The following is a 12,406-nucleotide window of genomic DNA, read 5'->3' on the forward strand; positions in this document are numbered from 1 at the left end:
AATGTTATAGGTCCAGCTGTCTGCAGAGTTTGAATTAAATTTCTGGAAAGGTAACTCTGGTGACTACTGAGTTAGATATTTACCCTTAGAGCAGTCATCATTGGCTGATGTGGAAAATAGTAACTACCACTCCTGTATTCATTCACGTGGATTGGGGTAGAAGTGGAGAGAAGATTGAACTCTCACAAAAGTAGGCCAGGGTAGAAAACCCAGTAGGTGTCCACTGCAGTAGTGGTGTCCAAACCTGTGTGCATACCAGAATTCATCAGAGGAGCTCTTCATAATACACAGTTGTGGGTTTCATACAGACTTACTGAATTGGAATCTATATTTTTAACAAGGGTTCAAGAGAGTTTTAAGTACTCTCTTAAACAATTCCTACAGTAGTTGGGAATTGTTGAGTTTTAAGATCTATAGTATTTTCAAAATGTAAAAGTTTTGGAAGCGTATCATGTACTGTATAATAAATGAAAAATTTCCCTAGCTCTTCTCTTTTCCACTTATCTCTTTCCTTGACCCTATATTTATATTTTTGTACCCTCCCCATACTTAATTCTATTTTTAATTTTCTTTCCCCCATCAAGTTTTCTCTCTGGTTGCTTTCTTTTTCCCCTTCCCTTTTCTTTCCCCCTCTTCTTTCTCATTTGTCTTCTGATAAGTTACTGATTGCTCTTTTATCTGTTCTCACTGGGTCCTGCAATTATAACTTACTTTCTCGGTTCCCTCTTCTTCCACCTTGTAAAGTGTTTGGTCTTCAGCATCCAGGGCTCATACCAAGTTATATTTATCCTATTTGGGCAGATAGATCTGAGTCTCTCTCACAGATCATCCTTACCTTTTAATGGCCAGAGTAGAAAACATCTATTAGGGTTTGGTGGAGGAAACTTTAAATTTTATGTTCAAAGATTGAGGTTCTTAAGGATCATTCTTACCAGTCTTTTTTTATTCTCCTCTTATAGGGAAGAAGAGGAACGTTTGAGAAATAAAATTCGAGCTGATCATGAGAAGGCCCTGGAAGAAGCAAAAGAAAAATTAAAAAAGTCGAGGGAGGAAATTCGAGCAGAAATTCAGACAGAGAAAAATAAGGTAGTCCAAGAGATGAAGACAAAAGAGAAGAAGCCACTGCCGCCAGTCCCTATACCAAATCTAATAGGAATAAATGGTGGAGACCCAGAAGATAATGACATAAGAAAGAAAAGGGAAAAAATTAAAGAGGTAATAAAACAGATTTATGATGTGGAGTGGTTTTGGTATTTGACTGGATTTAAATATATATGCATTTGTATCATCTGTGATGTCATACTTTGTTCTTGTTTGTTTTGGGGTCATGGTCATAGTTCAGATTCCAAGTTGGCAATAAGGGCTAGAACTTTCTTAATATGGATTATAGTATAATTATTGGACACTTAAAATTTTGATATAATGTTGTTTGCATCATTATACCACTCTGTTGAGAGAGCTTTTGATATCCAACATTTTATAAATAATGTACAATAGATCTGTAAATAATTTATCATTGAATAAGAAATTTCTGAAGTGTTTAGTTACAAGGGACTCTGCTAGATACTATGCAAATCTCCTCATAAACATGCCTCTGAAGAATTAGCATTGTATCTGCCATCTGTTAAAGACTAGGTCATGAAACCCTTCACCCATATTGCAGATATCTTCCAGAGTCTCAAAGGATTGAAGAATGGGGAACAATTGACCTCAGAATTCTTTAAATTGTTTAGTCTCAGAAGTCTTTCAATTTGTTATTCTAGGAATTATTTGGAGATAAAGAGAATGCCAGTGTGTGTGTGTGTGGGGGGGGAATTTAGTGAATATTACAGTTAAGTTTTGTTAATTAGAACTCCTGCTGATTTTTGGTAGAGTTTGCCATTGTACTGCCTGTGAAGAAAAAGATTTTGTCAGGTTGTAACAGTATCAACAATATTTCAAAAGGATTGTTTATCATAAAATAAGACGGAAGTTTAGTTCAAATAGTTAAATATCTATTTGGATATATTCTAGTAATGAATATGAAAGATTTAGCAGGTACTTTAAGCTTGGCCTTACGAATTATTGTGAGACCTTGACCTTGATGGAATCAAAATAGAGCTGTACTCTGATGTTACCTTAGCTCTGGAGACTCTTTTCTGTGCTGGCTGCCAAAGGCACTTTCTTTGGACCATATTGGGAAAACTCTGATAGATTTTTTTTTTTTTTGAGATGACTGACCTGCTATTTTTTAGATGTCATTAGAATTTATTGAAATACCTTCTTATGTACATAACAGTTCCAGTAACAGTGTGTGTTTAGGGGACTCCCAAGACCACCCACAGCCTCAGTGATTTGCTAGAAGTATTCCCAGAACTCGGCAAAGCTGTTGTATTCATGGTTTTGGTTTATTACAGCAGTAGCATACGGATTAAAATTAGTAATAGAAAAGGCCCATACGACGGAGTCCAGGAGACACCAGATGCAAGTTTCTAGCTGTCCTCTTCCACTGCAGTGGTATGGACAGTGCTTAACTCTCCCAGCAGTGATGTGTGGTAAGGAAGTATGGCCAACCAGGGAAGTTCCCCTGAGCCCCGGTGTCCAGGGTTTCTATTTGAGGTTCATTATGGAGGACTGGCTGACTTTAGTTCTCTAACGCCTCTAAAGGTCAGGCTGATACCATGTGGCCCAAGGCCCCCACCATAAATCACATTGTATGGGTAAACTGTCTGACATGGCCCAAGGCTACACTTAAATGAAGATACTCCAAAAGGCAGGATAATAAGATAATAAGATAATAAGAAAATAATGGTTATTTTCCAGGAGTCTGGCACAGGCCAAATCTTTCTTTGGGATGTATAGGATTTGGACAACCCAGACCTGGTGAGTTAACCCTTTAGAGCACACCATAATATCCAGTGTTCTTACAAGTCAACACAAAACATATTAAGGCCTCCTGTATAGGCTCCTATTAAACATTATGGCCCCTGGCTTAGTACGCAGAGAAAGTTGAAACTTAAGCTCATAGGGGAAGAAACTAACAAGAGGCAAGGTGATGTGAACTGAAGGATACCTGAAAGTTTGAAGAATTAGAGACATTGTTTACTTCTGAAGGCAGGGGTATAAAATGAAGTTGGAAAGGGATTATTTGAAAATTTTAAAAAGTGCTCTTAACTCCTAGATCCCCAGTTCTCCAGCTTAGGCATCCTAGCTGCTGCCTTCCTTTCCCCAACAGAAGACTAAAGTGTACCTTTTGGAGGGATAAATTAAAGGAGGTCTGGATTTGGGGAATACCAGTTATGGCTGAGGGAAAACACAAAAAAGGTGGTTAAGGTGGAGGGAATTAAGTGAAAAGTGTTCTGAATATTGAGACTGTTTTCTCCTGCTCAGCTCTCAGAATTCCGGCAGCCAGGTTTTTATATTCAATAAGTGGAAGATGGGAGGACTTCTCTCCAGTGAGACTGGCCCAAGAAAAGAGACCTGCACTGTTCCTCAGTGAAAACCCCTGGGTTTCACCTGTGCTCCCTAAAATGAGGCTCAATTCATGTTTTGCTCATTCACTGGCAGCATTTAATTATCTTGTAAGTGCTTCCCTCTTACGTGAAGAACAAACCAAAGACCACCAGGTGTTTCAGGAAAGTTTCTCACACTAGAGAGCAAAACAGATGAAGGATTCAGGAATTCAGAGAATACAGAAACCAGGGAGGACAAAAAAATAACAAAAAAGAATTAACATCATTGGAGTGACAAAAAATGGAACTCATAAAATGAGAACAGTAAGCTATGAAAAGGAACATTTGCAGAATATGAAGGAGCTCTTAGAAATTAAAAAATATAGAATTTTAAAATTCAGTAAAAGAGTTGGAAGATAAAATTGAGCAAATCTCTCAGTAGAACAAAGAGATGAGCAAACAAGAAAGTAAGATCAGTCAGGAACATCTAACAAGTGATTAGATGAGGAAAATAGAGAAGAAATCAATTTAAGAAAATTGGCTAAACCTAAAGAATGTGAGTTTACAGATTGAAAAGAACCCACCAACAATGAGCCAAAAAAAAAAAAGGGAAAAGAAAGACTCCTGAAATTTTAGAAAAATAGACATTCAAAAACAGAGCCTAAAAATTTAGAGAGGAAAAAAAAGTTTCCACTCAAAAGAGGATTGTATATAATGGCATCTCAGATTCCTCAACCATAATATTGGAAACTGGAAGAGAGTGGAGCAATGGCTTAGAAAGAATTATATATTCAGCCAAATTGTGAATCAAATCTGAGGGTAAATTTAGTCATTTTCTCAGATTGCTACTGGAAGCTATGCTTCAGCACAAAAATAGGAAGAGAAGACATTTTGGCAACAAGGGATCTGTCACTAGAGAGAGAAAGGAAGGGCATTCTCGGGACTCTGAATAAGGGACTCAGCAGGGTGACTGCTGTGCTTCAGGCAGAGAGAACAGAAGTCGAGGTCAGAGCAGGAGGGATAGCTTCAGGAAGTTTATATCAGGATAAAATGGAACTGATAGTTTATCTGATGTGTTTGATTATACTGAGACAAGTTTTTGAAGCTCAAGTACAATTTGGAAGTAAATTCAGAATTGTTCCATTAAAAACCTAAGTAAACAAAAAAACCCAAGCCCTCAGACAAGTAATTAAAAGCAGGAAAAACAAAAGTTGCATAAAGTAATATAATTATAAGAAAAACTTGTTGTTAATTACATCGGGAGGATGTGGGCCAGGGAAATATATGTGGGGAAGTGTATGTGGAGGTAGTGCTATAAAAGAGCTAAATTATCTTAACTATAGGGGAATATAGTACATACCTAAACCTTTTTTTAAAAATCAAGAAATAGCACTATAAACTCTATTTCAAGATATAGTGATAAATAGAAGAACAGGTGAAGGGCACCTGGGTAGCTTAGTTGGTTAAACAGCTGCCTTTAGCCCGGGTCATGTCATGATCCCAGGGTCCTGGGATCGAGTCCCATGTAGGGCTCTCTGCTCAGCCGGGAACCTGCTTCTCCCTTTCTCTCTGCCTGCCTCTCCCCCTGCTTGTGCTCTCTCTCTCTCTCTCTCTCTGCCAGATAAATAAAATCTTTAAAAAAAATTGAGCTTTTTGAGACATGATATGTATAAAATAAATTGTACCTCTTTTAAGAGTACTGCTTGTCGATGGGTTTTGACAGATGTACATACCTGCATAACAACTATTATCAAGATGTTTATAATCTCAAACGTTTTTCTTGTGCCCCACTCTGGTCAGTCCACCCAATTCCTTGGTCCCAGGCAACTACTGATCTACTTTTAGTCATTATAGATGAAGTTTGTCTTTTTCAGAGCTTCAGTCAAATGGAATCATAAAGTATGAAAGTGTGTGATATTTTGTTTCTGGGCTTTTGCTCAGCATAATTTTTTTGAGATTCATCTATGTGGATTGCACACAAAGGTCATTTTTTTCTTAATAGTATTCCATTGTATGGGTATACCATAACTTGTTTTATTTATTCACCTGTTGAACACTTGTTCAACATTTGTTCCAGTTTTTGGCTATAATGAATAAAGTTGCTGTGAACAGTTGTGTACAAGTATGTGTGTGGGCACATGATTTAGTTTTAATTTTGACATTTCAGTCTGTGATCTGTTGCCAGTTAATTTTTTTTTATTGTCTGAAGTAAGGGCTGTGCTTCAGTTTTTGCCCATAGGGCTTTCTAGTTGTTTCAGCATCATTTGTTGAAAATATTATCCTTTTCTTATTGAATTACCTTGGCACTTTTATTCAAAATCAAATGACAAAATCTGTAGGTGTTGAGCCTCTTTGTGGACTCATGCCTATTCTGTAACCCTTACTGCCAATAGGACACACTGTATTGAATACTTTAACTTATAGTAAGCTATGACATCAGGTTAAATCTTCCAGCTTTGTTCTTTTTAAAAATTGTTTTGGCATTTTTGGGTCCTTTGCCTTTCTAGAATTAGCTTCTTTATGAAAATAGAAGGTTGCTGGAGTTTGGGATTTTACTAAATCTGTAAATGAATTGGGAAGAATTATTAACAATATTCAGTGTTCCATGAACATGTTACATGTTTCCACTTACTTAGGTTTTCTTTGATTTCTCAGCAGTGTTTTATATTTCTCAGTATATAATTCTTGTACATATTAATTTATTCTGAAATATTTCATGTTTGAAGCTAATATAAATGGAATTATTTTTTAATTTCCATTTCTATTGTTTATTACTAGCATATAGAAATATATTTGATTTTAGTTTTCTGAACTTGTTTCCCTGTTACTTTATTGAAATCATTTACTAATTCTTAGGATTTTTCTTTATAGATTGCTTAGGATTCTCCTTATACATAGTAATGTGAATAGAGGTACTTTTCCTTTTTGATTTTTATGCCTTTTATTTCTTTTTCTTGTATCGTTACACTGGCTAGGACTTCCAGTACGTTGTTGAAAATAGGTGGTGAGAATGGACATACTTGATCTCAACTTTAGGGGTTAAGCATTTAGTCTTTTTCCATTAAATATGATGTTAGCTGTAAGTTTTTTGAAGATCCCCTTTTTTAGGTTTTAGATGTTTCCTTGTAGTTTACTGAGGGTTTTTATCATGAATGGGTGTTGAATCTTGTCAGGTGCTTTGTCTACCTCTATAAAAATGATTGTATGATGTTTTTCCCTTTATATTATTCTGAATTATATTGATTAGTGTTTGTTAAATTAATCTTCTATTCCTAGGTTAAACTGTACTTGATCATTATACAGTATCCTCTCTCTATTGCTAATTTTTGTTAAGGAATTTTGAATCTGTGTTTTTGAGGTATATTGGTTTTCAGTTTCCTTGTAATGTCTTTGTCTGGTTTTGGTGTCTGAATGATGCAAACTGCAAAAAAACAAGTTGAGGAATATTTTAATGAATAGTATACTGTTAATTGAATAGATTTTTTATATACCACAGTCCACTATTAAATAATTCAACTGTTATGTAATTAAATACTCTGCTTTGTGTAGCTTGGAGCTTCTTGGGTTGTAAGAAGTGCAGTTCAAACTAGTTGATAGAAAAAATATTTATTAGCTTAGTGGCTCTAAAGTAGGGCGTCAAGCTTGGCTTGGCTAAGTCCACATCTTAGATCTTGTTAATAATATGCACCCTTGTTCTTTTGTTGTTTAGTTTCTCCATGTTGGGGGAGCGTTAGCCCCCATCAGCTCCAAGATGATATATTACATAGACCTTGAGATTGCAAATTGAGAGAGTCCCTTCATCTATCCATAAAGGGACTTGATTGCTGCTACTTGAATCATACCTACCTAGTCACTTTGTTTAGGTCAGGGGTTGGCAAAATATAGCCTGCAGGCCAAGTTTTTTTTTTTTCTGTTGTGTAGACTGAGGTTAAACATGGTTATGTGTGTTAATCACACTGGTACAAATGTTAATAGAATAGTATCCTAACGTCGGAGATACAGGAGAGTGGGCAAGGCAGTAGTGATATGATCTAGATAGATGAAATAACAGTCTGTGAGTAATGTAAATTGATGGATTATAATTTTTCCTTTCTCAGATGATGAAACATGCCTGGGATAATTATAGGATATATGGATGGGGACATAATGAACTCAGACCTATTGCAAGGAAAGGGCACTCCACTAATATATTTGGTAAGTTTACTTCTAATTATATATCCACTACTATATCCGTTTTCTACGGCCATCTTTAAAACAGAATCTAACTTTTTAAGTACTTTATAAAATCTGAGTATTTCTATGTAACAATAATTTGAATTATAATAAGTGTATAACATGTACTTTGTTTCTTTTTTTTGCAAGTTTCAGTCAAGATTTAGTGATAGTTGCTTTGGAGTATACAGATGATGTGGTAGATTTTCTATGTGTATACACACACACACACACACACACAGATGTTATAGTCATTTATCTGAGTATTTTGAAGCTTTTTCTGCATTTTTTTCTTTAGTATCAGAGAAATCCAGTACCTATTTGTAATTTTTCTTCAAACGTAGTTCTGATACTGCTCATATTGTATAGGAGGAGGGGATGCAAAAGAAAGCAGTAGTGTTATGTATGTATAAAAAAGTTACATGCCCAGGGTGATTTCGTTGGTAAGGTGAGTGGGTTATGTTGTACATTCACAGTTCCAAGGGAAGGATTAATGTGTGTGTGGATGGAGGTCTGGGGAAGAGCTGTGTTCACCTTAGTTTGCTCTAACTTTCTACCTCTCCTGACTTGACTCCACTTGGTAAACTCAGTTTAAAAAAGTAAGTTAATTTACTTAACTTTTACTTAACCCAAGGACAAATCTTGAGAATTATCAAGCTGTTCTTTATCGACTTCACCTCCTTCCCCCATTCTCAATTTTTCTTGATGTGATGAATATCTTTTAAGTAATGATATGTGAAGGCAAGAAAATATTAATGGGGTAAGAAGGCACACATACTAGCTTTGTGCAGTGTAGTTATCTTTACTAATTATAATGTGCCACCACAGTAATCTTAATAACATTTTTCTTTGTGATATTTGGAAGAATTTTTCTAATACTATGATTTCTCTTATAATTTGTTTATTGCTTGGTTATTTTTTGTAAAAAATAAAGTGACTGAAAAGATCATTTCTCCCAGGTTTGAGAGATGTTGGGATGGAGGGATAATTTTCCTTTAGGTAATCAAAGACACTAGAGATCTTTTAATACAATATTTAAGTTACTGTCTATCACTAACTTAATACAATATTAAGTTAGTGTCTATCACTTAATGAAATAAAGCATGTTTCCTCAGTAGAGGTTACAGATAGAAAAGTTCCCATTGCTTTGTGGATGCCCCATTATGAGACATTAGTGCAGGAAAATTTATATTTAATGATTAATTAAAATTAGATCCTCTCTTCAAGTAAATATTTCTTTATATTAAACTCAGTGGTAAACTTGTGAGTCTTTTTAAAGGATTGGAGTATAAATGTGTACTGAAAATAAGAGTTGGATGTTAATTTTCTACTTGTTTTTTTAAACCTTATTTCTCAGAACATCTACTATATTAATATTTATCAAAGAGGTATGGGTCCTGAGCAAGGTAGTAGGTAAATAACATACATTATTTCATTTAATCATTGCAGTGACTGTCTAAGGAAGGGTTGTTTGCTGAATTTAAATTCAGAATATAAATGAGTCTTTAGGTAACTATTTCAGCAAGCAAAAGGGATATTTCTTTCTTAACTGAATGTTTTGTTAGAATCCTAATGGAGAAGTTTTGACTTAATTTTTTTTCTATTTAAAAACAATAGCTTTTTTTTTTAATGAAAGGTGGTTTTAATTTGTGGTAATTTTGTCAGACTTCTTCAAATGTAAACTTTGTAGATTACTCTTTGGTTAGGTTGGTGAATGATGACTGGGGCATGGCAGGTTCAAATTATTGTCAGGTGAGTTCTTGCCAGCTGGTTATTACAGCATTTAAGTTGATTTCGTGGGTAAACTGAGAATTATGTGTGAGATCCTAAAGGTTAAAGGAAGTTAGAGTTGGAAAGGGAGGCTTTACAAAATAAGCCCTTTTATTCTGAGTTAACGAGGTACAGAGGCAAGGTTTTGCCAGTGGTCCTCCATTTCAGAGGGATCATCATATAAATGAAAGCAATTAAGTACATATCAACAAGAAGTTTTACCTTCTTTGCTACCAGTCTGGCAAGAGATCAGTAACGTTAGGGATTCTGTAATTTGGTTTATGAATAAGACTGTTTTCCTTTAGAACAATAGTCTTATGCACATTAATAGAAACTTCAATAGTATTTGTATAGTTCATATTGCTGTGGACTGAATTGTGCCCCCCATAAATTTATATGTTGAAGCTCTAACCCCTAAGTCATTATATATGTAGATAGACTAGGAGTTAATAAATGAGGTCATAAGTGTGGGGCCCTAATCTGATAGGGCTGGAGCCCTTAAGAGAAGAGGAAGAGACACTAGAGCTTGCTCTCCCCATGCACATGCACCAAGAAAAGGTCCTATGAGGGCATAATAGGAAGATGGATGTCTACAAGCCTTCACCAAAATCTGGAACCTTGATTTGGGCTTTTACAGCCTCCAGAACTATGAGAAAATAAATTTCTGTTGTTTAAGCCTCCTAGTCTATATATTTCATTATAGCAGCCCAAGCAAAGTGATAAATGTAGTAGATACTGAGGGCTGGTTTTAGAGATGTATGTGAATGAACTTACTTTGCATTCAAAACAACCCTAAGAGGCAGGTGCTGTGGTTACTGTTTCCATTTTATAGATGAGGAAATTGAAGCACAGTTAGGGTTAACTGTCTTGCCCAAAGTCACCCAGTTAGTAAATAATGGAGCCAAGATTTGAATCCCAGCAGTCTAGTGTCAAGGTCCCTTTTTCTAACCGCCATTCCGCACTGTGTCAGTAGACTCTAAGGAAAGAAAAACATTAATAGCAGAACACAGGAAAAAATCCATCGTGAGAAGAAAATTCTAGTGAAATGGTAGAAAATGTGAAAATGCAATCTATAGAATTTTCAGTAATCAAAATTAGGTGCTTGATTCTTTTATTAAAATTTTTGAGTGGTTATAATTCTTTCCCTCCAAATAAGCTAACTAGGGATGGATCCTTTATTGTTTATTTTGTTTTATATTTTTAGATATTAGTTTATTAAAGGATTAATAAACAAAGGTCAAGACTTTGTTTCCCACTTATTCTGTTCTTTTTTGCATCTCATGTTCTTGCTGGTGAGTATGATTTGGAAGCTTAAAAAAAAAAAAGTCTTTTTTTTTACTTTTTTGTTGTTTACACAGAAGAAGTTTAACCAATGGGTGATAGTTCTGAGTGTCTCATTTGACATCCCAAATTCAGTTTGCCTTTACAGAATCAGAATCTTAGAGTTGAAAGGAACTTTAAGTTTAAAAGTCTGGCTTCTCTATTACGGAACATATAGGCTGGTATTGAACATATAGGAACGTACAGGTGAGTATTGAAACTTGTAGTATTTGAGATTATATGGAGAACAACTTAAAATGTGTCCTTTTCCATTTTATTAGCTTTAATTATGAAAAAAATCCTTTAAATGGTAACTGAAATCAGTGTTCCTCTGACTTCTAATAGTTAGCCCTTGGCATTATATGATTCTTTATGTGCAGAAAACAGAAAACCCATTTCATAATGGCTTAAGCTAAAAGAAATTTAATCAGCTCAGTGAAGTCCTAGCATAGATTGGAGTCCAGCTAAGCTTTTTCTTTATGTCTTTCCTCTGTTTTCCTCTGTGTGTTGGTATCTTCAGACTGGCTTCTTAGCAGGATGGCTGCCTCAGCTCGAAGCTTTATATGTTCATATTACCACATCTGTAGAAAAGAGAACACTGTAGGGAAGGGAGTACTTGGGTTTCTTAGAAACTTCATTGAAAGACTTACTGTTTCTTGTCTCTAACTGGCTTTTGTGCCCATCCTCGAACCAAATGCTGTTCCCAGGTTGGTGGCATATATTCCTTTGGTTTTACCCAGTTAAGGCCGACTCCTGTAGCTAGTGAATGCAAAGAAGGAAATGTTGCTGGATGTAAATTAGCACTGGTATTAATTATTCCAACAGTGGAATTCATGGAATGAATTCTTTTTACTTAGACATTCTGGAGAATAAAAAGTTTTATTATGGATAGGTCTCTTTGTATTTAAAAGAAAGAATTTTGCTTTGGAAAAGAGTGTTACTAACTTTGCAGTGGTTTTTGAAGTATGCTTTTATTTTCAGTATGTATCTATGTATGTGTTTGTGTAAATTCTTTTTGCTATTTCCAACTTAACTGGGTTTTGACTTCTAATATTTTGTCAAGGATTTTTGCATTTATATTTTGCATTATCTTTGTCTTGTTTTGATATCAGAGTAATGCTGGCCTCATTAAATGAATTTGGAAATATTCTCTGCTCTTCATATTTCTGGAAGAGATTGTTTAACATTGATTTTATTTTCTTCTTTAGTGTTGGTAAAATTCACCAGTGAAGCCATTGGCGTCTGGAGAGTTTTTTTCTGGGAGGTTTTTAATCTGTAAATTCAGTTTCTCTAGCAGTAAGGACCAATCAGTTTATCTACAATTGACTCTTGAACAATATGGTTGTGAACTGCATGGGTCCACTTATATGTGAGTTTTTTTGATAAATACAGTATAGTAGTATATATTCTCTTATGATTTTTTTCAAATTTTTATTTAAATTCTAGTTAGGTAACATACAGTGCAATATTGGTTTCATGAGTAGAATTCAGTGATTCATCACTTACATACAACACCCAGTGCTCACCACAAGTGCCCTCCTTAATACCCATCATCCATCTCTAGCCCATCCCCCACCCACCTCCCTTCATCAACTCTTAGATTGTTCTCTATCATTAAGAGTCTTTTTTAAGATTTTATTTATTTATTTGAGAGAGAGATAGCAAGAGATAGA

At 35.1% G+C, this 12,406-nt stretch overlaps 1 protein-coding gene across 1 annotated transcript in view; it reads left to right on the plus strand.

Annotated features, from left to right (window-relative positions):
- Positions 1-12,406, plus strand: part of MAN1A2 (mannosidase alpha class 1A member 2) — a 198,932-nt gene that overhangs the window by 47,263 nt on the left and 139,263 nt on the right. The window contains exons 2-3 of the mRNA XM_027599147.2: positions 960-1,215; positions 7,529-7,625. Coding sequence (XP_027454948.1) covers positions 960-1,215; positions 7,529-7,625 — 353 coding nt within the window. The remainder of the gene's footprint in view (positions 1-959; positions 1,216-7,528; positions 7,626-12,406) is intronic.

The sequence above is a fragment of the Zalophus californianus genome, chromosome 4, assembly GCF_009762305.2.
Source record: "Zalophus californianus isolate mZalCal1 chromosome 4, mZalCal1.pri.v2, whole genome shotgun sequence".
Classification (NCBI taxonomy): domain Eukaryota; kingdom Metazoa; phylum Chordata; class Mammalia; order Carnivora; family Otariidae; genus Zalophus; species Zalophus californianus.